The sequence below is a fragment of the Hyla sarda genome (genome assembly GCF_029499605.1).
Source record: "Hyla sarda isolate aHylSar1 chromosome 1 unlocalized genomic scaffold, aHylSar1.hap1 SUPER_1_unloc_4, whole genome shotgun sequence".
Lineage (NCBI taxonomy): Eukaryota > Metazoa > Chordata > Amphibia > Anura > Hylidae > Hyla > Hyla sarda.
In genome coordinates this window covers 160,830-188,526 of record NW_026607590.1, presented here as the reverse complement: position 1 = coordinate 188,526, position 27,697 = coordinate 160,830, and the positions used below count along the sequence as shown (strand labels likewise).

General features: G+C 45.3%; 1 protein-coding gene across 1 annotated transcript in view; it reads left to right on the top strand.

The window, feature by feature from the left end:
• The first annotated feature begins 3,533 nt into the window (after positions 1–3,533).
• The window catches only part of LOC130298206 (zinc finger protein OZF-like), a 100,038-nt gene continuing 75,874 nt past the window's right edge, over positions 3,534–27,697 (top strand). The window contains exon 1 of the mRNA XM_056551120.1: positions 3,534–3,549. Within this exon, the coding sequence (XP_056407095.1) occupies positions 3,534–3,549 (16 nt within the window). The remainder of the gene's footprint in view (positions 3,550–27,697) is intronic.

Sequence of the window (27,697 nt, the reverse complement as noted above, 5' to 3'; positions counted from 1 at the left end):
CGCATGAAGAAGTTTGCTGATAAGAAAAGAAGAGCTCCCCCCATTTTTTCTCCTGGAGACAAGGTATGGCTCTCCGCTAAATATGTCCGCTTCCGTGTCCCTAGCTACAAATTGGGACCACGCTATCTTGGTCCTTTGAAAATTTTGTGCCAGATTAATCCTGTCTCTTACAAACTTCTTCTTCCTCCTTCTCTTCGTATTCCTAATGCCTTTCACGTTTCTCTTCTTAAACCACTCATCATCAACCGTTTCTCTCCCAAACTTGTCTCTCCCACTCCTGTTTCCGGCTCCTCGGACATCTTCTCCGTAAAGGAGATACTGGCCTCCAAGAAGGTCAGAGGGAAAACTTTTTTTTTGGTCGATTGGGAGGGTTGTGGTCCTGAAGAGAGATCCTGGGAACCTGAGGACAATATCCTAGACAAAAGTCTGCTCCTCAGGTTCTCAGGCTCTAAGAAGAGGGGGAGACCCAAGGGGGGGGGTACTGTTACGCCGAGCGCTCCGGGTCCCCGCTCCTCCCCGGAGCGCTCGCTACACTCTCGCTACTGCAGCGCTCCGGTCAGATCCACTGACCCGGTGCGCTGCGATACCGCCTCCAGCCGGGATGCGATTCGTGATGCGGGTGGCGCCCGCTCGCGATGCGCACCCCGGCTCCCGTACCTGACTCGCTCTCCGTCGGTCCTGTCCCGGCGCGCGAGGCCCCGCTCCCTAGGGCGCGCGCGCGCCGGGTCTCTGCGATTTAAAGGGCCACTGCGCCGCTGATTGGCGCAAGTGGTTCTAATTAGTGTGTTCACCTGTGCACTCCCTATGTATACCTCACTTCCCCTGCACTCCCTCGCCGGATCTTGTTGCCATTGTGCCAGTGAAAGCGTTTCCTTGTGTGTTCCTAGCCTGTGTTCCAGACCTCCTGCCGTTGCCCCTGACTACGATCCTTGCTGCCTGCCCCGACCTTCTGCTACGTCCGACCTTGCTTCTGCCTACTCCCTTGTACCGCGCCTATCTTCAGCAGTCAGAGAGGTTGAGCCGTTGCTAGTGGATACGACCTGGTCACTACCGCCGCAGCAAGACCATCCCGCTTTGCGGCGGGCTCTGGTGAAAACCAGTAGTGACTTAGAACCGGTCCACTAGCACGGTCCACGCCAATCCCTCTCTGGCACAGAGGATCCACCTCCTGCCAGCCGGCATCGTGACAGGGGTATTCTACGCCAGTGATTCCCAAACAGGGTGCCTCCAGCTGTTGCAAAACTGCCAGCTTGCTTGGACAGTCAACGGCTGTCCGGCAATACTGGGAGTTGTTGTTTTGCAACAGCTGGAGGCTCCAATTTGAAAACAGTGGCGTACCAGACGTTTTTCATTTTTATTGGGGAGGGGGGCTGTGTAGGTGTATGTGTATATGTAGTGTTTTTTACTTTTTATTTTATTTTGTGGTAGTGTAGTGTAGTGTTTTTAGGGTGCAGTCACATGGGCGGGGGATTACAGCGAGTTTCCCGCTGCGAGTTTGAGCACCGCACAAAATTTGCTGCATCGCAAACTTGCAGCCTGATACTCACTGTAAGCCCCTGCCCATGTGAATGTACCCTGTACATTCACAGGGGGGGGGGGATCTCCAGCTGTTGCAAAGCTACAACTCCCAGTATGCACAGTCTATCAGTGCATGCTGGTAGTTATAGTTTTGCAACAGCTGGAGGCACACGGGTTGGGAAACGCTGAGTTAGGAAACAGACAATGTTTCCCAACCAGTGTGCCTCCAGTTGTTGCAAAACCACAACTCCAAACATTCTCAGGCATGCTGGAAGTAGTAGTTTGGCGACATCTTTAGAGCCAGATGTTGCTGAACTACATCTCCCAGCATACTTGGAGTTGTAGTTTTGCAACATCTGGAGGACTACAGTTTGCAGACTACTAATACAGTGGTTCCCAATCTGTGCCCTTCCAGATGTTGCAAAACTACAACTCCAAGTATGCCAAAACTGTCCTGGCATGCTGGGAGTTGTAATTCTGCAACATCTGAAGGGCCAGATGTTACAGAACTACAACTCCCAGCATGACTGGACAGTAAGGGCATGCTGAGCATCTGTAGTTTTGCAACATCTGGAAGGGCACAGTGGTCCCAAAACTGCGGACCTACAGATGTTGCAAAACTCCAAGGGCTGTCTGGGCATGCTGGGAGTTGTAGTACACAGGGCTTTATGGTGACGTGCATTGCTGTAAAGGGCCCGACCGCGGCTGAAGATCCACTCACCTGTCGCCGCCGCCGCCGTCTTCATCGCCGGTATCCGGGTCTTCAGGGACGAGGTAAGTAACGGGGCCGGGCCCCAGCACTCCCCCGTCGCGTCCTCCGGTCTTCCTCCTGTCCTCTCCGGACTTCCAGGGGCCGGGCAGGGCAGGAGGAAGTAACCGCCCCCCACCCACCCCGTGCGATTGGTCGGTTAGCTAACCGAAGAATCGCAGGGGATAGGAGGAGGTGGCACCTCGCTCCTATACTTTAGCATGGTCCTGGCCTTCTGTGACAGCCGGGATCATGCAAAATTACCGGGCGGTCGGGTCCCAGAGATCGCAGATCGCAAGGGGCGATTTCCCTAGCGATTTGCGGCGATCACCGACATGGGGGGCCTACATGGCCCCCCTCGGCGTTTGCCCTGGATCCCTGCTGAAGGATTTCAGCAGGGATCCGCTTGCGATCTCCACCGGGTGAGCGGCGGAGACCAGGAAAAGACCATGACGTATGCATACGTCATGGGTCCTTAAGGGGTTAAGAATATTACTTGTCATTAATATTAATAATATATTACCTTTCTGTCATTGACATTGTGTCCCAGTCACTGCCACACATTAGACTTGTGCACTACAACATTTTTTGTTTTGTTTCGTTTCGTTTTTTCGTTTTGGAAAAAACTTTTCGCTTCGGCAATATTTTCGGTTTTGATTCTTCGGATACATTCAGTATTCAGTATTCGGGTGTTCGGGGCTGATTTTTTTTTCGGATACATTCGGTATTCGGGTGTTTGGGGTTGATTTTTTTCAGATACATTCGGTATTCGGGTACATTCGGTAAATCTTTTTATTCTTTTTTTGGACTTTAGCGATCCTAAAAAATTATGGAGATGCCTTTTTTATTAAAGTTTCGTAGGGTACCATAAAAAAATCATAACAAAAAAGATACAGTAGTGATGGAAAAAATTGTATCTAACGAAATGTATCTTTTTTATTATGAAATGTTTATTAATTTTTAAACAGGGATCAATTTATGCGAGTGGGTAAAGCACTAAAAATGTAGCCGACAATAATGAAAATGTAGTGTGTGCGTGTTTTTCACTTTTAAAAAAAACATTTTTTAGGTAGTACTACTACTCCCAGCATGGAACACACTCTTCCATGTTGGGAGTAGTAGTTACCTGTACTAATTGACAGATCGCTGGAGTCCCTTGCGATCTTATTGTATAGATGGGGTGGCAGCTTTTCTATGGTCCCCTGCACTCACGTATATATACACATATTCATATTTACCGCAGAGCTGTGATATGTCTCGCTACGATATGTCTATTAATGCAGGTACTACAGCTCCCAGCATGGAGCAGAGTGTGCTCCATGTTGGGACTATTAGTACCTGCAGTAAGGGACAGATCCCAGCGGATGTCACTCTTCCTGACACCTTCTGCAATGTCCTGATGTGAATGTCGGGATCAGCTGTTCTCATGGCTACAGAGCCGGGAGAACAGCTGACGCTGAGCCGTAGGTATACATGGTATATCTACTGCCCAGCAAGAACTTACAGTGAGCCTGCAATGTGTATACAGTATACACATTGCTGGCTCACTTAACCCCTTGCTGAGCTGTGCGCTATGCGCAAGCCCAGCAAGGGAAGAGTGAACTTACACTGCTGGACAGTGTAGGTTAACCCTTTGGGCGGTATACACTATATACAGCTATCTATAGATAGCTGTATATAGTGTATACAGAAGACGAAGTCCGCTTACTTCTCTCGAGTACCGGGCAGGTCCGTGTAGCTCCGCCCCTAGTGATGATGTCATTAGGGGGCGGGGCTACAGAAGGGAACAAGGCTAGTTAATCTGAAGCTCTGTTCACATTGTCCGTTTTGTATAATGTGAACAGACCTTTCTGGCAGTGTCTACCCAGACAGGGAGACTCCAGCTGTTGCTAAACCACAACTCCCAGCATGCCCAGACAGCCAGAGGCTGTCTGGGCATGCTAGGAGTTGTAGTTTTGCACCAATTGGTGGCTCCCTGTTTGGGTAGACATTGTATCATGGGTGCTCTCCCCAGCGGACAGCGGCAAAAATGTCATAACCATTTTTTTGTGTTTTTTTTCTTCTCGTTTCAGATCCGTGTATGCAGAGGATTACTGCGGATTCGATGGATTACGGTGGATTATTATTTTTTTCTTTTAATAAAATGGTTAATGAGGGCTGTGGGGGAGTGTTTTTTTAAATAAAATAATTTTTCCAATGTGTTGTGTTTTTTTTAATGAATTTTCAGGGTTAGTAGTGGAAGCTTGTCTTATTGACTGAATCCATTACTAAGCCAGGGCTTAGCGCTAGCCCCAAAAACAGCTAGCGCTAACCCCCAATTATTACCCCGGTACCCACCGCCACAGGGGTGCCGGGAAGAGCCGGTACCAACAGGCCCGGAGCGTCAAAAATGGTGCTCCTGGGCCTAGGCGGAAACAGGCTGGCGTTATTTAGGCTTGGGAGGGCCAGTAACAATGGTCCCCGCCCACCCTGGTAACGTCAGGCTGTTGCTGTTTGGATGGTATTGTGCTGAGAATGAAAATACGGGGAACCCTATACGTTTTTTTGTTTTTTTTTAAATAGTTGTAGTTCTGTAACATCTGTCCCTTCAGATTTAGCAATTTTCATGAAATTTTTGAAAATTGCTTCTCTACTTTGAAGCCCTCTAATTTTTAAAAAAAGCAAAAATATGTCCATTTTATGATGCCAACATAAAGTGAACATATTGTACTTGTGAAGAAAAATAAAATTTATTGTGAATATCAATTTTCCTTACAAGTAGAGAGCTTCAAAGTTAGAAAAATGCAAAATTTTCAAAATGTTCATTAAATTTGGGGATTTTTCACCAAAAAAAGGATGCAAGTAACGCCGAAAATGTACCACCAAAATAAAATAGAATATGTCACGAAAAAACAATCTCAGAATCAGAATATTCGGTAAAAGTGTTTTCGCGTTATTAATTCGTAAAGTGACGGTGGTCAGAATTGCGAAAAAGGGCCCAGTCCTTAAGGTGAAAAAGGGTTGCGTCCTTAAGGGGTTAAGAAACACCTTATTTTCTGTGCGCCAATGCAAAATTCTCTAATAGTGCCCCTCCCGAGACTAGACTCTGGATCCGCCCCTGGTTGTGGTTAATCTTTACTTTCCTGGAAAAGTTTCTGAGTTGCCCATAGCAACCAATCAGATTGCTTCCTTCATTTTTCAGAGGCCTTTTCAAAAATGAAAGAAGCAATCTGATTGGTTGCTATGGGCAACAGCACAACTCTACCTCTACACTGGTTTTGCTGAATCTCCCCCATAGAGGAAGATTTATCAAAACCCAAAACCTGTCCAGAGGAAAAGTTTCTGAGTTGCCCATAGCAACCAATCAGATCGCTTCTTTAATTTTTCATAGGCTTTTTCAAGAATAAAAGAAGCAATCTGATTGGTTGCTATGGGCATCTCAGCAGCTTTTCCACTGGTCAGGTTTTGGGTTTTGATAAATCTCTCTCTATGGGGGAGATTCATCAAAACCAGTGTAGAGGAAGAGTTATGCAGTTGCCCATAGCAACCAATCAGATTGCTTCTTTCATTTTTGAAAAGACCTCTGAAAAATGAAGGAAGCAATCTGATTGGTTGCTTTGGGCAACTCAGAAACTTTTCCAGAAATGGAGGATGCTAACTTTTTGTATCTTATATGGAATTATTCCTATATTCATACATTTTGGAATCATCGATCTTATTGAAAAAAGGTATAACATTAAGATCGAACGAGACCCTTAGATGCTTATCCTTGGAGATGTCGGGGAGTCTATATATAAGAAAAGTTTAATTAGACTATTTCCTTATGCAAAGTTGCTGTCCGGGCATGCTGGGATTTGTGGTTTTGCAGCAGTTGGGGGTTCACAGCTTAGAGACCACTGCTATAGAGGGTGCAAATGTATCCGAGCCCTGGAACTCAAATAATGTGAAATATGAGATGATCAAAATGGAGCCCCTGCACTAATTACTTGGGTTCTGGGGTCTGTAAGGTCCATAGTAGAAACATCAGGTTCTGTTCATAGCAGATACTAAATCATGGCAGCTCTAAGAAACAAGCAGTCATCGTGACATCAGACATGTGATGTCATAGACAGCTGGAGTCCTGACATTCCACTGACAGCCGCCCGAGCCTTCATTCTGTAGATTGTTACAGTGCGATTAGCAACTTCTATTTCTTCTTCTTGACTGAGATGGAGCTAAAAGGTTTGGGGTTCGTCCCCTTTCTGTTGGCGTTTTGGTGTGCGGCCTGGCTTGCCACCAGCTACATCGTGACGGTCGTCCTCGGCCATGCCGCCTCGCCTCTGATGCACATCAGGTAAGATAAACAAGCACAAGATTCTTATTTCATGGGTTGGGAGTGAGGAAATATCCACAATAACATTGGTTTCTTTTCCTTCACAGTGACGTGGGAAATTTCTTTCCCGAAAACATATTATTGAGAATTGGTTTCATAGGGACATCCATTGGCACTTTGGTACTAACCTTTCTTATTTATAAGTATATGGTTATGCATACTGAAGAGTTCAGGGGTCATCAGGTCCTGATCCAGAGGATCCTGCTGGCCATTGTGTGGGCCTCCTGTTTTGGTACAGCTGTCATGCATGTATTGTCCCCCGAAGAATATCCCAGGATACACTTTGTCAGCACGATAATTTCCATTACATGTGAAGCCTTATACTACCTTGGGCAGTCCATCCAGATGTATAAATTACCAGGAGCAAACAAAGTCATCCGCCATAGTAGATGCACCTGCTGTGGCCTGGCTTTTACCTGCGCAATTTTCTACTTTGGATATAAAACATTACAGGAATTATTCTATGATGATGAAGACTGGGACGAGATCCGTGAAATCACCACCATAATCATCGAGTGGGTGATGCTTCTACTGATCCTGATAAACACCGTGACCTATTATTCCACCATGCAGAGGTTAATGTTAACCGTCTCCAGGAACAGCTGCAAACTCTCTCTTAGAGTAAGAATTGATGACTTCGGGGTGTAGACCACCACGGGGGCCATCAAGTGGACTTCTGGGAGAGATACTGCACAGGACACGGGAAAACCATAAAAAAAATAATATGAGCTGGTGATATTACCTATACAAAAAAATAAAAAAACATTAAAAAAAAATATTGGTGTGTGACGTGTAATACCTACCGTATATACTCGAGTATAACCATTTTTCTTGCTGAAAACGCCCCCCTCGGCTTATACTCAAGTGATCTCTCCGCCTGTCAATCCCTTTTCAGTGGTCTTCAACCTGCGGACCGCCAGATGTTGTAAAACTACAACTCCCAGCATGCCCAGACAGCCATCGGCTGTCTGGACATGCTGGGTGTTGTAGTTTTGAAACATCTGGAGGTCCGCAGGTTGAAGACCACTTCGGCCTTCGTCATCATCCAGGCCCCCCCCCCTCTTTTGTTTTGTACTCACCCCCCCAGTTTGGGTGAGCTGGTCCGGGCCATCTATGCTGCAGGGACCGTCCGGTGGGGAGGGATACTCGTTCCGGGCTGTCCATTTTCACCGGAGGGCCCTCTTCATGCGCAACGTCCCTGTGCGTCGTCGTCAAGGCAACATCACTAGGACCAGCTCACCCTAACTTCCTGCCGAGGGGAGGTGAGTACAAAACAAAAAGGCCACAGTGGTCTTCAACCTGCGGACCTCCAGAGGTTTCAAAACTACAACTCCCAGCATGCCCGGACAGCCGATAGCTGTCTGGGCATGCTGGGAGTTGTGGTTCTGCAACATCTGGAGGTCCGCAGGTTGAAGACCACTGATGAAGGGATTGACAGGCGGTGATGATGAAAGGGAGGGGGATGATGATTAAGGGGGGGGTGATGATGAAGGCCGCAGTGGTATTCAACCTGCGGACCTCCAGAGGTTTCAAAACTACAACTCCCAGCATACATTTATTTATTTATTTATTTATTTTTATTTTTTTGGGGGTGAAATTAGGGGCCTCGGCTTATATTCGGGTCGGTTTATACTCGAGTATATACGTTAGAAAACCAGAATCATTATAACCTCCCTCTGCATTACTCTGTTTATTATTTTTCAAGCAAGCACTTTGTTCTAATTCGTCCACTCTCTGGCGTGCTCCTTGTATAAGGGGTTTGGGATACACTTTTTGTTTAAAACGATCCTCCAGGTTACATAGTTAGTTACATAGTTACATAGTTAGTACGGTCGAAAAAAGACATATGTCCATTAAGTTCAACCAGGGAATTAAGGGGTAGGGGTGTGGAGCGATATTGGAAAAGGGATGTAGTTTTATAATTCTGCATAAGCATTAATCTTATTTTGTTCCAGGAATGTATCTAACCCTGTTTTAAAGCTGTTAATTTTTCCTGCTGTGACCAGTTCCTGAGGTAGACTGTTCCATAAATTCACAGTCCTCACGGTAAAGAAGGCGTGTCGCCCCTTTAGACTAAACCTTTTCTTCTCCAGACGGAGGGAGTGCCCCCTCGTCCTTTGGGGGGGTTTAAACTGGAACAGTTTTTCTCCATATTTTTTGTATGGGCCATTAATATACTTATATACGTTTATCATATCCCCCCTTAAACGTCTCTTCTCAAGACTAAACAATTGTAACTCCTTTAATCGCTCCTCATAGCTAAGATGTTCCATGCCCCAGGTTATCTAGTTGTTGATGGCATTTGTGTGTGGAAGAACAATTCCTCCGGATTCTTTTCATTTGAGTTAATGGAATGTTCTTCTTCCATTGTTTCAGATGGCAACTGTTAAAGTCGAGGTAGTTCCTTAAAATAGGTGGCAGTATGCAGACAGCCATCCGGAATATAGATATTTAAATCCAGGAACTCAAATTTTTTGGGGGACTGATGCAGCGCTGCCTTTGGCAATCTCTGGCTCTGCCATAGCGCTTTTTTTTGAAGGGGCGTGTCGGCTGCCGCTTCGTCTGGTGGTCAACACGCGCTATCTGGCCAGCGAGCCAGGGCCCCGTACAGGAGATCGCGGGGGCCCCTCAGTGGTCAGACCTCCCCCCCCCCCCCGCAATCTGAAACTTATCCCCTACCCTTGGGATAGGGGATGTTTTTCAGCACTGAACTACTCCTTTAACCTCTTAAGGACGCAGGGCGTATCCATACGCCCGTGTGAATTCCGGTCCCCACCGCTAGCCGGTTGGGGACCGGAGCCGGATGCCTGCTGAAATCGTTCAGCAGGCATCTCGGTATATCGCCCAGGGGGGTCATTATGTTCCCCCATGTCGGCGATCGCAGCACATCGCTCATCAATTCAGATGAGCGATGCGCTGCGATTCCGTTCCACGCCGCTCGCCGGTCGGGGATCGGAGCCAGATGTCTGCTGATTTCTATCAGCAGACATCCCGGCAGTGTGCCGGAGGAGGTCCGGAGGACGACCTATACCGACGTTCTGACTGGTGGTGTAGTATACACCACCAATCACCATCCATGCTGTACTGGGGGCTGGCATTGTGGCCATCCCCCTCAGTACAGTTGTGATTGGGTGGCCAAAGTGGCCACACCAATCACAATGTAATGGGAGGGGATCTGGTGGGCTAGGAGCATGTTGCTCCGTTCTGCCCGCCATTTCAGAGAGATCTGGTGTTCAGGACGGAGCCTCGTGCTGCCCACCATCCCCTCAGTAAAAAAAAAAGTGCCCCTTTGCCCCCTTTCTGTGGCCCCTTGGCACAGAAATCCCCAGGGATAGCTTTAGATTTTTTTTTTCAGCGTACCTCAGTGGGTGTCCGTGGGTCCGTAGCACCTTTAGCTGCGTGACCCCGGCCCTGCTGGGTCGCTGCGGTCTGCCGCCAGCCTTTTTTTTGGCGCAGATCTTTTTTTTTTTTTTTTCCTAAGCGTGTGTGCGGACCCTCTTAGTTATAAAACAGTGGTCCGCCACCGTTTGTTAAAGCCCACCCGCCGCTGATCAGTCCCGTAGTACTGATCAGCGTTTTTTTTTTGTGGTGCCGGCGCTTTTTTTTTGCGTTTTCTAGCGTTTTTTGCACCCATAGGCGGTCCGTGCCACCAGTAGCAGGCGTGTACTGTGTGGCCGGACCTTACCTGTGTGTGCGGCATGCCTCACCGCTGTCAGTGATTTATCACTGATCAGCGTTTTTTTTTGTGGTAAAGGCACTTTTTTCGGTTAACGCGTATTTTTTTTTTGCACCCATAGGCGGTCCGTGACACCAGTAGCAGGCGTGTACTGTGTGGACGGACCGTACCTGTGTGTGCAGCCTGTCCCACCGCTGTCAGTGATTTATCACTGATCAGCGTTTTTTTTGGGTTCAGGCGGGTGCATTTTTTCGGGGTTAAGCGTTTTTTTTATTTTATTTTTCAGGTTTTTTGTGTGGGGGTCTGTGTACAAGCCGCCAGCCACTGTTCGGGGCTGAGTGGCTGGACCCCCCACTGACTTCTGCGCCCCCTGCCGCCACAAGCGCTAATCAGTGCGCACACCACTGATTAGATAAACGCTTTTTTTTGGCATAGGGCTTTTTTGCGCTAGAAGTCCCTTTTTTGTTTTAAAAAAAAGTCCCCTTTTTATTTTTTTTCTGTTAGGGCGGGTTAGTTTAGTTAGGTTAGGTTAGGGAGGGTTAGGGCGGGTTAGGGAGGCAATATCGCACCACACCACACACAGCACATACACCAATAAAGTTTTTCCCCACACACACACATACCCGTATCCCCATTAGAGTAGGGAAATGGCCCGCAGAGCGTTTTGGGCAGAGGAGGCATATGCCATAATTGCCTCCGACACCGAGAGCTGCTCAGAGGACGATGAAGACCCCACCTTCCTTATTTCATCGTCCTCCTTATCATCTGGTTCAGATGATGAGCCGCCAAGGCGGCGAACTCGCCGCCGTGCGGCGCCGCAAACCTCCTCTGCCCTTGACTCTGTGCCCCATGCTAGTATGAGTCCCCCTGGCGCTCATACTAGTGAAGCCCCCCAGCCAAGGTCACTGGTACCTCGTACCGGAGAACTTGACTGGGCTGAGCCAGCGGACCACGAGCCCGTGATTCCTGAGTTTGTTGGCGACTCAGGAATCAAGATTAACATCGCCGGGTTCACTGAAAAGGACTTTTTCGGTCATTTTTTCAGTGACGACTTTGTTAATCTAATGGTTACACAGACGAATCTGTACGCCCAACAGTTCGTCGCCGCTAACCCGGGCTCACTTTTAGCTAGACCCGGCGGCTGGACTCCAGTCGATGCAGCCGAAATGAGGACCTTTTGGGGACTCGTGCTGCATATGGGTCTAGTTAAAAAACCCAGTGTCAGGCAATATTGGAGTGGGGACATCCTGTACCAGACCCCGCTCTACAATATGGCCATGACACGTCCCCATTCGAGGCCATTCGGAGATGTTTGCATTATGCTGATAATGCGGCATGTCCCCCCCGAACTGATCCCGCGTATGACCGCCTGTATAAAATCAGGCCGGTCCTCAATCAATTCGGGGCCAGATTTTGGGAGGCCTATGTCCCTGGAAGGGAGGTCGTTATTGATGAGTCTCTCATCAGCTTTAAGGGGAGACTCAGCTTCCGGCAATACATCCCGACCAAGCGAGCGCGGTATGGCGTGAAGATGTATAAACTTTGCGAGAGTACCTCCGGGTACACTTGCAAGTTTATGGTGTATGAGGGACGAGATTCCCGCATTGAACCCCCAGATTGTTCCCCCACTCTGGGTGTTAGCGGGAAAATTGTTTGGGGCCTTTTGCACCCATTGCTAGATAAAGGTTACCACCTTTACGTGGATAACTTTTATACTAGTATCCCTCTCTTCACATCCCTCGCCGCCAAATCCACGCTCGCTTGTGGGACAGTCCGGAAGAATCAAAGAGGCCTTCCTTCCTATCCCCTGCAGACTCCTATCCCCCGGGGTGAGTCCCGTGCCTTTTCCCATGAGAACCTGTTGTTGGTCCGGTATAAGGACAAGAGGGATGTCCTTATGCTCACCACAATTCATGGGAATGGCAGCACCCCTGTCCCTGTGCGAGGTACCGTGGGACCGGTCCTCAAGCCCGATTGTATTCTGGACTACAATCGGTATATGGAGGGAGTTGATCTTTCTGATCAAGTCCTCAAGCCATATAATGCCATGCGGAAAACACGCGTATGGTACAAAAAAGTTGCGGTCTACATGGTACAGGTTGCCATGTACAACGCTTTAGTACTGTACAAGTACGATGGCAACACAGGGACATACCTGCAGTTCCAAGAGGAAGTTCTAAAGGCCCTCTCTCCCCACCTGAGCGGGTTGCGCATTTGAGGTAACAGAATAGGGACGGCCCCACACATCCCCTTCCCAGAATGATGATTCAGAGTATAGGGTTTGGGGCGGGCATCCTTTTTACTTTTGTCTGTACTCTGGGTCATCATTCTGGGAAAATAATTGGCATATCAGTTCTAAAATTGCTATTTTCTTCCCCCCATAGTACACTTCATCCATTCCTGGAAAATAAATGAAGGGAACACCCATCTGTTCCAAATCTCCACTTCACCCTATACACCTTCCCTAGGGGGTGTACTGTTTGTAGTATTCTCACATGTGGGTGTTCCTTTCTTGTATTTTCCTCTGAATGTATGTAACTGTTAGGTCGGTAACAAACATCCGCCTCAAATGTGAAGAGTTCTCGCTGAGCTCTGTCGTATTTCCAGGCGACAATTCGGAGTCACATGTTAGTTGTTTCCAGAAAAATGAAGCAGAGCATAGGTTGAAAATTGCAATTGCACCTTCATCCATTCCTGGAAAATAAATTTAGGAAACACCCGTGCGTTCAAAATGTCCTCTTTACCCCTATACCCATTTCCCAGGGTGGGTACTTTCTGTAATGGTGTCACATGTGGGTGTTTCATTTTTGTATTTTTCTCGGAATGTATGTAACCGTCAGCTACTGATATGCCATAGGCCACAAATACAAACAGACCTCTATGACTTCTGAGCCTTGTTGTGCGCCCGTCCAGCACGTTACCCCATATGTGGATGTATTTTTATAGTCAGGGGGAAAAGCCCTCCAAAATTTGTAACCCAATTCCTCATATTACCCCTTGTGAAAATGTAAAAAATTGGGTAACCCAAGCATTTTACTGTAAAAAAAATCTAATTTTTCAATTTATGGCCCACTTTTCAAAAAACCTGTGAGGTGTTATTTCCCGCTGTACCCCTTGTTATGTTCATTGAGGGGTGTAGTTTCTAAAATGGTGTCACATGTGTTTTTGTTTTATGTTGGGTGCTTTATAAATGCACATGAACCCTCGACTTCAATTTCTACAAAATTTTCACTCCTTCCATTCTGAGCATTGTAGTGCGTCCACAGAGCAATTTACATCCACATATGGGGTATTTTTTTTCTCAGACAAAATTGTTCTTCAAATTTTGGAGGCCTTTCGCCCTATTACCCAATGTGAAAATGAAACATTTGGGGTAACACTATCAATATAGTGCAAAAAAATCACATTTTTCACTTTTATGGCCCACTGTTCAAAAAACCTGTGAGGTGTAAGTACTCACTGTAACACTGTTACGTTCCCCAAGGGGTCTAGTTTCCAAAATGGTATGCCATGTGTTTTTTTTTGCTGTCCTGGCACCATAGGGGCTTCCTAAATGCGGCATGCCCCCAGAGCAAAATTTGTAACTCCAGCAGAGCACTTTTCACCCGCATATGGGGTGTTTTCTGAATCGGGAGAAATTGGGCTTAACATTTTGGGGGGTATGTTCTGCTTTAACCTTTTGTAAAAATGTAACATTTTTGAGAAACCAAGCATTTTAGGTAAAAAATATACATTTTTTTTTACATATGCAAAAGTCGTGAAACCCCTGTGGGGTATTAAGGTTCACTTTACCCCTTGTTACATTCCCCAAGGGGTCTAGTTTACAAAATGGTATGCAATGTGTTTTTTTTTTTTTTTTGCTGTCCTGGCACCATAGGGGCTTCCTAAATGCAGCATGCCCCCAGAGCAAAATTTGGTTCCAAAAAGCCAAATGTGACTCCTTCTCTTCTGAGACCTGTAGTGCACCAGAAGAGCACTTTTCACCCCCATATGGGGTGTTTTCTGAATCGGGAGAAATTGGGCTTCAAATTTTGGGGGGTATTTTCTGCTTTAACCCTTTGTAAAAATGTAAAATTTTTGAGAAGCCAAGCATTTTAGGTAAAAAGTTTTTTTTTTTTTTTTTTACATATGCAAAAGTCGTGAAACCCCTGTGGGGTATTAAGGTTCACTTTACCCCTTGTTACATTCCCCAAGGGGTCTAGTTTCCAAAATGGTATGCCATGTGTTTTTTTTTTCTGTCCTGGCACCATAGGGGCTTCCTAAAAGCGGCATGCCCCCAGAGCAAAATTTGCTTCCAAAAAGCCAAATGTGACTCCTTCTCTTCTGAGACCTGTAGTGCACCAGCAGAGCACTTCCCCCCCCCCCATATGGGGCGTATTCTGAATTGGGAGAAATTGGGCTTAACATTTTTGGGGGGTGTTCTCTGCTTTTACCCTTTGTAAAAATGTAAAATTTTGGAGAAACCAAGCATTTTAGGTAAAAAATATAATTTCTTTTTTTACATATGCAAAAGTCGTGAAACCCCTGTGGGGTATTAAGGTTCACATTACCCCTTGTTACGTTCCCCGAGGGGTCTAGTCTCCAAAATGGTATGCCATGTGTTTTTTTTTTGCTGTCCTGGCACCATAGGGGCTTCCTAAATGCGGCATGCCCCCAGAGCAAAATTTGCTTCCAAAAAGCCAAATGTGACTCCTTCTCTTCTGAGACCTGTAGTGCGCCAGCAGAGCCTTTTTCACCCCCATATGGGGTGTTTTCTGAATCGGGAGTAATTGGGCTTCGAATTTTGGGGGGTATTTTCTGCTTTAACTCTTTGTAAAAATGTTAAATTTTTGAGAAACCAAGCATTTTAGGTAAAAAATATATAGATTTTTTTTACATATGCAAAAGTCGTGAAACCCCTGTGGGGTATTAAGGTTCACTTTACCCCCTGTTACGTTCCCCAAGGGGTCTAGTTTCCAAAATGGTATGCCATGTGTTTTTTTTTTTTGCTGTCCTGGCACCATAGGGGCTTCCTAAATGTGGCATGCCCCCCAGAGCAAAATTTGCTTGCAAAAAGCCAAATGTGACTCCTTCTCTTCTGAGACCTGTAGTGCGCCAGCAGAGCACTTTTCACCCCCATATGGGGTGTTTTCTGAATCGGGAGAAATTGGGCTTCAAATTTTGGGGGGTATTTTCTGCTTTAACCCTTTGTAAAAATGTAAAATTTTTGAGAAACCAAGCATTTTAGGTAAAAAATATATAGATTTTTTTACATATGCAAAAGTCGTGAAACCCCTGTGGGGTATTAAGGTTCACTTTACCCCCTGTTACGTTCCCCAAGGGGTCTAGTTTCCAAAATGGTATGCCATGTGTTTTTTTTTGCTGTCCTGGCACCATAGGGGCTTCCTAAATGCGGCATGCCCCCAGAGCAAAATTTGCTTCCAAAAAGCCAAATGTGACTCCTTCCTTCTGAGACCTGTAGTGCGCCAGCAGAGCACTTTTCACCCCCATATGGGGTGTTTACTGAATTGGGAGAAATTGGGCTTCATATTTTGGGGGGTATTTTCAGCTTTAACCCTTTGTAAAAATGTTAAATTTTTGAGAAACCAAGCATTTTAGGTAAAAAATATATATATTTTTTTACATATGCAAAATTCGTGAAACCACTGTGGGGTATTAAGGTTCACTTTACCCCTTGTTACATTCCTCAAGGGGTCTAGTTTCCAAAATGGTATGCCATGTGTTTTTTTTTTGCTGTTTTGACACCCTAGGGGCTTCCTAAAGGTGACAAGCCCCCCAAAACCATTTCAGAAAAACTTACTCTCCAAAATTCCCTTGTCGCTCCTTCCCTTCTGAGCCCTCTACTGCGCCCGCCGAACAATTAATATAGACATATGAGGTATGTGCTTACTCGAGAGAAATTGGGCTACAAATATAAGTATAAATTTTCTCCTTTTACCCCTTGCAAAAATTCAGAAATTGGGTCTACAAGAACATGCGAGTGTAAAAAATGAAGATTTTGAATTTTCTCCTTCACTTTGCTGCTATTCCTGTGAAACACCTAAAGGGTTAGAACACTTACTGAATGTCATTTTGAATACTTTGGGGGGTGCAGTTTTTATAATGGGGTCATTTATGGGGTATTTCTAATATGAAGACCCTTCAAATCCACTTCAAACCTGAACTGGTCCCTGAAAAATATAAAATTTGAAAATTGCTGCTGAACTTTGAAGCCCTCTGGTGTCTTCCAAAAGTAAAAACACGTCAATTTTATGATGCAAACATAAAGTAGACATATTGTATATGTGATCCAAAAAAAATATATTTTGAATATCCATTTTCCTTACAAGCAGAGAGCTTCAAAGTTAGAAAAATGCAAAATTTTCATTTTTTTAATCAAATTTTGGGATTTTTCACCAAGAAAGGATGCAAGTTACCACTAAATTTTACCACTATGTTAAAGTAGAATATGTCACGAAAAAACAATCTCGGAATCAGAATGATAACTAAAAGCATTCCAGAGTTATTAATGTTTAAAGTGACAGTGGTCAGAATTGCAAAAAAGGGCTCAGTCCTTAAGGTGAAAAAGGGCTCAGTCCTTAAGGGGTTAATGGCATCCAAAATGAAGTTCCTCTGATGTATTTTATTCCGGTCTTTATGTACCTTAGGTAGAAAATAAAAATAAGGTACATTTAGGTTGGGGTTAAATATATATCATGTTTTTCCCTCTTAACTCCTTGGGGATGGAGCCCATTATAACCCTAAGGACGGGAGCATTTTTTGCAATTCTCATCACTATCACTTTAAGCATTAATAACTCTGGGATGTTTTCATTCTGATTCCGAGATTGTTTTTTCGTGACATATTCTACTTTATGTTAGTGGTAAATTTTTGTCGATACTTGCATCATTTCTTTGTGAAAAATTCAAAAATTTGATGAAAGAATTGAAAATTTTGCATTTTTCTAACTTTGAAGCTCTCTGCTTGTAAGGAAATCAGACATTCCAAATAAATTATATATTGATTTACAAATACAATATGTCTACTTTATATTTGCATCATAAAGTTGACATGTTTTTACTTTTGGAAAACATCAGAGGGATTAAAAGTTCAGAAGCAATTTTCCAATTTTTCACAAAATTTTCAAAATCAGAATTTTTCAGGGGCCAGTTCAGTTTTGAAGTGGATTTGAAGGGCCTTCATATTAGAAATACCCCATAAATTACACCATTATAAAAACTGCACCCCTCAAAGTATTCAAAATGACATTCAGTAAGTTTGTTAACCCTTTAGGTGTTTCTCAGGAATAGCAGCATAGTGAAGGAGAAAATTCAAAATATAAATTTTTTACACTCGCATGTTCTTGTAGACCCAGTTTTTTACATTTTACAAGGGGTAATAGGAGAAAAAGCCCCCCAAAATTATAACCCAATTTCTCTCGAGTATGGACATATCTCAAATGTGTATGTCAAGTGTTCGGCGGGCACAGTAGAGGGCTCAGAAGGGAAGGGGCGACAATGGGATTTTGGAGAGTGAATTTTGCTGAAATGGTTTTTGGGGGGAAAGTCACATTTAGGAAGCCCCTATGGTGCCAGAACAGCAAAAAAAAAAAAAACACATGGCATACTATTTTGGAAACTACACCCCTCAAGGCACGTAACAAGGGGTCCGGTGAGCCTTAACACCCCACAGATGTTTGATGACATTTCGTTAAATTCGGATGTGTAAATGAAAAAAAAAATTTTTCACTAAACTGAAGTTTTTTCCCCCAAATTTACCATTTTTACAAAGGGTAATGGGAGAAAAATCCCCCCAAAATTTGTATCGCAATTTCTCCCGAGTACGGAGATACCCAAAATGTGGCCCTAAACTGTTGCCTTGAAATACGACAGGGCTCTGAAGTGAGAGAGTGCCATGCGCATTTGAGGCCTGAATAAGGAATTTGCAGTAGGGGTGGACCCGGTTACAAGGATGGGGCTTGTCTCCACCAAAACCCTACAGCAGTGTTTCCCAAACAGGGTGCCTCCAGCTGTTGCAAGACTCCAAGCCTGTCAGGACAGTCTATGTCCAGCAACACTGGGAGTTGTGGTTTTGCAACAGCTGGAGGTGCTGTTTAGGAAACACTGCCGTATGAGACGTTTTTCATTTTTATTGGGGGGGGGGGGGGGCGACGTGTAAGGGGGTGTATGTGTAGTGTCTTACTTTTTATTATTTGTTAGTGTAGTGTTTTTAGGGTACATTCATTTCCTTGAAGGAATTCAACTGGAAACCCGCCCGTGTAAATGTACCCTGTACATTTACATGGGGGGGGGGGGGGGGGGGGCGCCAAACCTTCAGCTGTGGCAAAATGACAACTCCCAGAGTGCACTGACAGACCGTACATGCTGGGAGTTGTAGTTTTACAACAGCTGTAGGCACACTGGTGGGGAACCACTGAGTTGGAAAACAGACTCTAGCTCAGTGATTCCAACCCATGTGCCTCCAGCTGTTGTAAGACTACATCTCCCAGCATGTACGGTCTGTCAGTGCACTCTGGGAGTTGTAGTTTTTCAACAGATGGAGGCACACAGGTTGGAATCACTGAGTTGGGAAACAGACTCTAGCTCAGTGTTTCCCAACCAGTGTGCCTACAGCTGTTGCAAAACTACAATTCCCAGCACGGCCAGACAGTCAGGGATGCTGGGCATGTAGTTCTGCAATATCTGGCCCTTCAGATGTTGCAGAACTACAACTACCAGCATGCCTGGACAGTCTGGGCATGCTAGGAGTTGTAGTTATGCAACAACTGGGGAAGAACAGTTTGGAGACCGCTAAGTAGTGGCCTCCAAACTGTAGCCCTCCAGATGTTGCAAAACTACAACTCCAAACATGCCCAGACTGTCCAGGCATGCTGGGAGTTGTAGTTCTGCAACATATGAAGGGCCAGATAATGCAGAACTACACGCCCAGCATCCCTGACCGCTGCTCCGTGGATGCCGCAGATGCCGCCTCCGAAGGTCCTGGTAAGCCGGGCCATGCTCCCCCCTCTCCGCCCGTGTTCCCCCGCTCTGTACCGACTTCCGATCTGTGGCCAGAGTGGGGGAAATGAACTCTAATCCCCCCGCCCCCCTCCTGCCATTGGTGGTCAGCCTGACCGACCAATGGCCGGGGATTGGAGGGGGTGGCAACACTGCCACCTCGCTCCTATCCTTTAGGCTGGTCGGAGCAGTCTCTGACAGCTCCGATCAGTCTTATTTTCCAGGAGATCGGGTCACCAGTGCTGCGATTTGCTGCGATCGCCGATATGGGGGGGTCTCAGGACCCCCCTAGGCATTGCCACGGGATGCCTGCTGATAGATATCAGCAGTCATCCCGGTCCGATCACCGCCCGGCGAGCGGCAGTGATCGGAAATGCAGAGGGCGTATAGATACGCCCTCCGTCCTTAAGTGACAGGACACGAGGGCGTATGCATACGCCCTTCGTCCCCAAGGAGTTAAAGGGGTACTACGCACCTAGACATCTTATCCCCTCTCCAAAGGACCCCCGTGATATTGGTTGCGGCACCCTGCTGTCAGCAAACTTGCTCTGTGCGTAATGACGAGTGATACAGGGGCCAGAACATCGGCATAGCCATTGACTGTCCTGGCACGCTGGGAGTTTTGCAACAGCTGGAGACACCCAATTTGGGAAGCACTGCTGTAGGATTATTTGTTGGTGGATGCAAATCCCTAATTTAGGCCTCAAATGCGCATGGTGCTCTTTCACTTTGGAGCCCTCTCATATTTCAAGGGAACAGTTTTGGGTTACAATTTTTTTTCTCTTCTTTTACCCCTTAAGAAAAGGTAAATTTGGGGTCTACACCAGTATGTTAGTGTAAACAAATTACATTTTTTACACTAACATGCTGGTGTTGCCCCATACTTTTAATTTTCACAAGAGGTAAAAGGAGAAAAAATTGTATATTTTGACGCAAAGTGCTCTGCAGGCGCATAACATGGCTCAGAAGGGAGAGTGTACCATATACATTTAAGGCCTAAATTGGTGATTTTCACCGGGGTTGCTGGTAGTTACAGCAGTTCTGGCATAAACATAAAAAAAAACACCCACATGTGACCCTATTTTGAAAACTACACTCCTCACGTAAAGTAACAAGGGGTATAGTGAGCCTTAACATCCCACAGGTGTTTGACAAATTTTCGGTAAAGTTGGAGGTGAAAAAAAAAAAATGCATATTTTTTTTCACTAAAATACTGGTGTTACCCCAATTTTATCATTTTCCCAAGGGGTAATAGGAGAAAAAGCCCTGCAAAATTTGTAACCCCATTTCTTCTGAGTCAGAAAATACCCCACATGTGGATGTAAAGTGCTCTGCGGGTGAACTACAGGGCTCAGAAGAGAAGGAGCACCATTGGGTTTTTGGAGAGAGAATCTGTCTGAAATTGAAGGCCATGTGCGTTTAGGCCTCCATGGTGCCAGAACAGTGACCCCCCCAACATCTGACCCCATTTTGAAAACTACACCCATAATAAGAGGTGCAGTGAGCATTTACACCTCACAGGTGTCTGATAGATTTTTTGAGCAGTGGTCTGTAAAAATGAAAAATGAAAATTTTTCATTTGTACAGCCCACTGTTCCAAAGATCTGTCAAATGCCAGTGGGGTTTAACCCCTTAAGGAACCAGCCCATTTTCACCTTAAGGACGCAGCCATTTTTTGCACATCTGACCACCGTAACTTTAAGGCTAGGTTCACACTACGGAATCTCTGGGCAGAATTTCTGCTGGAGATTTAGCTGGTGGCAATAAGACCGCACAGACTAGATTGCTGTCCCCATAGATGGCAATGCATTTCTGGGTGGATCTTTAGGGAGATCTGCTCAGAAATGCATTGGCATCTATGGGGACGACAATGCAGTCTGCGGGGTCCTAGTGCTGCCAACTTGATCTCCGGCAGAAATTCTGCCCAGAAATGCCACAGTGTGAACCCAGCCTAAGCGTTAATAACTCTGGGATGCTTCTACTTTTCATTCTGATTCCGAGATAGTTTTTTTGTGACATATTGTACTTCATGTTAGTGGTAAATTTTTGTCGATACTTGCATCATTTCATGGTGAAAAATTCCAAAATTTGATGAAAAAATTGAAAATTTAGCATTTTTCTAACTTTGAAGCTCTCTGCTTGTAACGAAAACAGGCATTCCAAATAAATTATATATTTATTCACAAATACAATATGTCTACTTTATGTTTCCATCATAAAGTTGAGATGTTTTTACTTTTAGAAGACATCAGAGGCTTCAAAGTTCAGCAGCAATTTTCCAATTTTTCACAACATTTTCAAAATCTGAATTTTTCAGGGACCAGTTCAGTTTTGAAGTGGATTTGAAGGGCCTTCATATAAAAAATTCCCCACAAATGACCCCATTATAAAAACTGCACCCCTCAAAGTATTCAAAAGTGTGTTAACCCTTTAGGTGTTTCACAGGAATAGCAGCAAAGTGAAGGAGGAAATTCAAAATCTCAATATTTTTACACTTGCATGTTCTTGTAGACCCAGTTTTTGAATTTTTACTAGGGGTAATAGGAGAAAAATCCCCCCAAAATTTGTAGCCCAAGTTCTCTCGAGTAAGGAAATACATCATATGTGTATGTCAAGTGTTCAGAGGGCGCAGTAGAGGGCTCAGAAGGGAAGGAACAACAATGGGATTTTGGAGATTGAATTTTGCTGAAATGGTTTTTGGGGGGCATGTCGCATTTAGGAAGCCCCTTTGGTGCCAGAACAGCAGAAAACCCCCACATGGCATACCTTTTTGGAAACTAAACCCCACACGGCACGTAACAAGGGGTCCAGTGAGCCTTAACACCCCACAGGTGTTTGACGAGTCGGATGTGTAAATAAAAAATAAAAAATTTTCACTAAAGTTCAGTTTTTTTCCCCAAGTTAACCATTTTTGCAAAGGGTAATGGGAGAAAATGACCCCCAAAATATATAACCCCATCTCTTCTGAGTATGGAAATACCCCATGTTAGGATGTAAAATTCTCTGCGGGTGAACTACAATGCTCAGAAGAGAAGGAGTCACTTTTGGAAAGTAAATTTTGCTGAAATAGTTTTTGGGGGGCATGTCACATTTAGGAAGCCCCTATGGTGCCAGCAGAGCAAAAAAAAAAAAAACACGTGGCACACTATTTTGGAAACTACACCCCTTAAGGATCATAACAAGGGGTACAGTGAGCCTTAACACCCCACAGGTGTTTGACAACTTTTTGTAAAATTTGGATGTGTAAATGAAAAAAAAAATTCACTAAAATGCAGTTTTCCCCCCAAATTTTACATTTTTACAAGGGGTAATAGGAGAAAATTACCCCCAAAATTTGTAACCCCCTTTCTTCTGAGTATGGAAATACCCCATGTGTGGACATCAAGTGCTCTGCTGGCGCACTACAATGCACAGAAGAGGAGGAGTAGATATGAGCAAACTTTTCAAAAATTCGATTAGGCCGATTCGCCGAATTTTCCCAAAAAGTTTGTTTCGATCCAAATTTATTTGCAGCGAATCGATATTAAAAAAGGCTGTTTCTAGCCTACATACAGCCTTTATAGGGGTATAGAACAATTTGCTGTGTCCTAAAAAGCATATGGAGTGTGCTGGGGTAGTGAAATAATACTGTTATTCAGAATAACTTGCAGATTATCGGCATCGCTCTTAGAATCACTGCCGCACAGCAGTACAATGACAGAGCCTGGTGGTGGCATCAGTGTCAGGAGACCATATAGTGACTGAATGACATAACATGGACATGTTGGCAGCAAGAGGAGACCATTTAGTGGCTGAATGGACAGCGTGGAGTTGGCTGATGCACTAGTACCCTACACACCAGGGCTTCGCAATCCCCCCAAAAAAAACAACACAATATATGAAATTTTTGACAAAGATTTCTCATTGGTAGCACCCGCTATCCAAAAATTTGAAATTAACAGACCCAGGCCCCACATCTGCGGCATCAGTAACCCATATATTGCCTTCATGACCCAGCCTGGAGTTGGCTGATGCAAGAGTACACACCAGGGCTTCACAATCCCCCCCAAAAAACAACACAATATATGACATTTTTGACAAAGATTTCTCATAGGTAGCACCCGCTATCCAAAATTTAGAAATTTCCAGACCCAGGCCCCACCTCTGCGGCATCAGGAACCCATATATTGCCTGAAGGACACAGCCTGGAGTTGGCTGATGCACCAGTACACACCCGGGCTTCACAATCCCCTCCAAAAAACAACAACATTTTTGAAATTTTTTAAAGAAATACCTTTCTATAAGAACAAGCGCATATCCAACAGTTCACAAGACTATATAATGCAGGACGGTGGACCACCCAAAGACATTCTTCTCAAAAATAATAAACCACACAATGTTTGAAATGTTTTTACAAAAACTAATTCAATATGTGTGTAAGCGCATCTGTCTCCAAAAGATTTTCGCCCAAAATGATGAAGCAGAGTTAAAGGGGTACTCCGCCCCTGGCATCTTATCCCCTATCCAAAGGATAGGGGATAAGATGTTAGATCGCCGCGTTCCCGCTGCTGGGGACCCCGGGGATCGCTGCTGCAGCACCCGGCCATCATTACTGCACAGAGTGAGTTCGCTCTGCGCGTAATGACAGACGATACAGGGGCTGGAGCAGCGCGACATCATGGCTCCGCCCCTCATGACATCACGGCTCGTCCCCTTAATGCAAGTCTATGGCAGGGGGCGTGATGACCACCACGCCCCCTCCCATAGACTTGTATTGACGGGGGTGGGCCATGACGTCACGAGGGGCGGAACCGTGACGTAACGGTGCTCCGGCCCCTGTATTGCCCGTCATTACGTGCAGAGCGAACTCGCTCTGCGCAGTCATGATAGTGGGGTGCTGCAGCAATGATTCCCGGGGTCCCCAGCAGCGGGACCCTGGCGATCTGACATCTTATCCCCTATCCTTTGGATAGGGGATAAGATGTCTAGGGGCGGAGTACCCCTTTAATCCCTGTCCATATTTTTTTTTCATTAAAAAATCACATGCAACAAGCGTTCCGTTGTGTAACGATTAGCATTCTGGAAAATGTTATTTTATTACTGATATAATTATCAGTAAATAAAAAATAAAAAAAAAAACACTACCCAAGAGTGTTTAATTACTCCATACATTGCACCAGGAGCAGTCAAGAGTAGGCCTCAGCAGTACCCAAGAGGCTTTAATAACCATCTACCTTTGCACGATCAATTGCTAGATCGAGCAATACCAGGTGTGTTATGACCTCTGATTTCCGGGGCCGCAGGCGCGCTCCACTGAACGGATTAGCGTGTCTCTATCTTTCATCGACCGGTGCTGGTAACCTGCTAACTCCCGGAAAGGTAAGCTGCCGCGAAGCAGGTGGTCTCCCCCGGGCACGTTTGACTCCAGAATTTCCACTACTGCCACACCACGCTGACTGCCAACCGTGCTACCGCATTGCTGACTCAAGGGCAACCTGCAACTCTCTTCTCCCGATGATGAACCCCCTTCTCCTGAGATCGAGCAATAACAGGTGTGTTATGCCCTCAGATGTCCGGGGCCGCAGGCGCGCTCCACTGAACGGAGTAGGGTGTGTCCATCTTTTTTTGTAGCACCCGCAATCCAAAAATGTTTAATTCCCAGACCCAGGCCCCACCTCTGCGGCATCAGGAACACATTTATTGCCTGAAGAACACAGTCTGGAGTTGGCTGATGCACCAGTACACACAGGGCTTCACAATCCACCGCAAAATCAACAAAATTGTATACATTTTTTTTTTTAATTTACAACTTTGTGTAAGCACAAGCGCATATCAAACATTTCAGAAGACTCTATAAGGCAGGACGGTGGACCACCCAAAGACTTTCTTCTCAAAAATAATGAACCACACAATTGTTGATTTTTTTTTTTTAATTGAAATTCCTAGACCCAGGCCCCACCTCAGCTGCATCAGTAACCCATAGATTGCCTGAAAGACACAGCCTGGAGTTGGCTGATGCACGAATACACACCCGGGCTTCACAATCCACCCCAAAAAAACAAAATTTTTAAAAAAATTGTCTGACAAAATACCTTTTTGTTAAAACAAGCGCATATACAGCAGTCCAGAAGACTCTATAATGCAGGACGGTGGACCACCCAAAGACATTCTTCTATAATATAATAAACCACACAATATGTTCAATTTTTTTTAAATAATTGAAATTCCAAGACCAAGGCCCCACCTCTGCTGCATCATTAACCCATATATTGCCTAACGGACACAGACTGGAGTTGACTGATGCACGAGTACACACTACACACCCGTCACCCGGGCTTCACAATACACCCCAAAAAGACACAAAATTTTATCAAAATTGTCGGACAAAATACCTTTTTGTTAAAAAAACAAGCGCATATACAGCAGTTCAAAAGACTCTATAATGCAGGATGGTGGACCACCCAAAGACATTCTTCTCAGAAGTAATAAACCACACAATGTTTGAAATTTGGTTAAAAAAATTATTACATGTGTGTAAGTGCATCTGTCTCCAAAAAATCAGATGGCTAAAGGATTCTATTCGCCAAAAATGATTAAGCAGAGTTAATCCCTCTCCATCTATTTTTTTTTTTCATTAAAAAATCACACGCAACAAGCGTTCCGTTGTGTAACGGTTAGCATTCTGCAAAATTCTATTTTATTACTGATAAAATTACCAGTAAATTTAACAATAACACTACCCAAGAGTGTTTCATTACCCCATACATTGCACCAGGAGCAGTCAGGAGTAGGTCTCAGCAGTACCCAATAGGCTTTAATAACCCCTTACCTTGCCCGATCAATTGCGAGATGGAGCAATAACAGGTGTGTTATGGCCTCAGATGTCCTGGGCCGCACTAGCGCTCTACTGAACGGATTAGCGTGTCTCTATCTTTTAAGGACAGGTGCGTGTTGCACGCTGAAACCAGTTCGTGATAGGGATCTGTGATTGCAATTATTTAATCTTAAAACGAGGAATTACCAGTAAGTGAGGGTCATAAGATGGTGTTTATTAAGTCCTTGCCCTTTGTACACACCGCCCGTCGCTATAAGCGATTGTAGTGAGTTGGTTAGTGAGGTCCTCGGATCTAGTGTTGCTCGCAAATTTTTGCAATGCGAATTTTATTCGCGAATATCGCATATTCGTGAATTTGTGAATATTCGCAAATATAGCACTATATATTCGCAATTACGAATAATCTTTTTTTTTTATTTTTTTTTTAATTCACAGTACACATCACAGTGATCATCCCTCTCTGCTTCCAGCTTGTGTGGTGTAAAGAAGGCTCTAATACTACTGTGTGAGACTGGCGTCCGAATTTGCGCATATGCGAACATTTGCGTAAGGCCCAAGGCCAGAGGCACCAGGGAGGCAAGTAGTTCCTGAAAGACACAGAATGAGTCCAGCGGATCTTCAACGGTTGTTGGCAGGGTCATGTCGAAGTAAGCAACCACCTGCTGGTTTAGGTCCTGCTCCATGTCCACCTGCTGCTGATGAGTTGCTTCACTATGCGGCTGAAGGAAGCTACTCATCAGCGACTGTAGACTCAGGCTGCTGCTGATTGAGCCGGTACTGCTCCTGCCACCCCTCCCCTCCCCAGCAACCGTGCCAGTGGAATGTGAGCGCAGAGGGCCCCCCGAGTCAGACCTGCGAGTGGATGGACCATGTGGACGTCATCGCGCTGACGAATTGTGACAATTCGGGGGTCACTACGCAAGCAACTCAGCATGCATCGTGCCATTTGTGACAGTGACTCGCTGTGACTACCTGCCTCCATCTCCACTGCATACTGCCACGGTGTGTCTGGGTCCTCTGTCTCGCCTCCCTCGTAATAACCCTCCAGCTCCTCTGGCTGCTCCTGCTCCTCCTCTCCTGTCCAATGACCAGAAACACTGGCCATCTCATCCACCGTAAACTGTGCTCCGCTCTGCCCCTCATCATCCTCCTCCAGTTCATCCCCCACAGGACTCATGTAGCCTTCTGATGTAGGTGCAACGTCTCCATTGCCGTGACCAGCCATGTTTTCAATAATTTTTTGGAGTAAATGTAGGAGTGGAATTACGTCATTCATGGCGTAATTCGAGCGACTAACAAAAATGTGGCTTCCTCAAAAGGCCTCAGCAAATGGCAGGTGTCACGTATGAGCTGCCACTCGTTCACATTGAAGTTACACAGGGGAGTACTCCTATCTGCTTGTATCATCAAAAAATCTGTGATGGCTTTTCTTTGTTCGTATAGTCTGTCCAACATATGGAGGGTGGAATTCCAAAGTGTGGCAACGTCACAAATCAGACTATGTTGTGGGATACCGTTCTGATGCTGCAGCTCAAGCGAAGTGTGCTTGGCGGTGTACGAGTGGCTGAAGTGCATGCACAGTTTCCTTGCCATT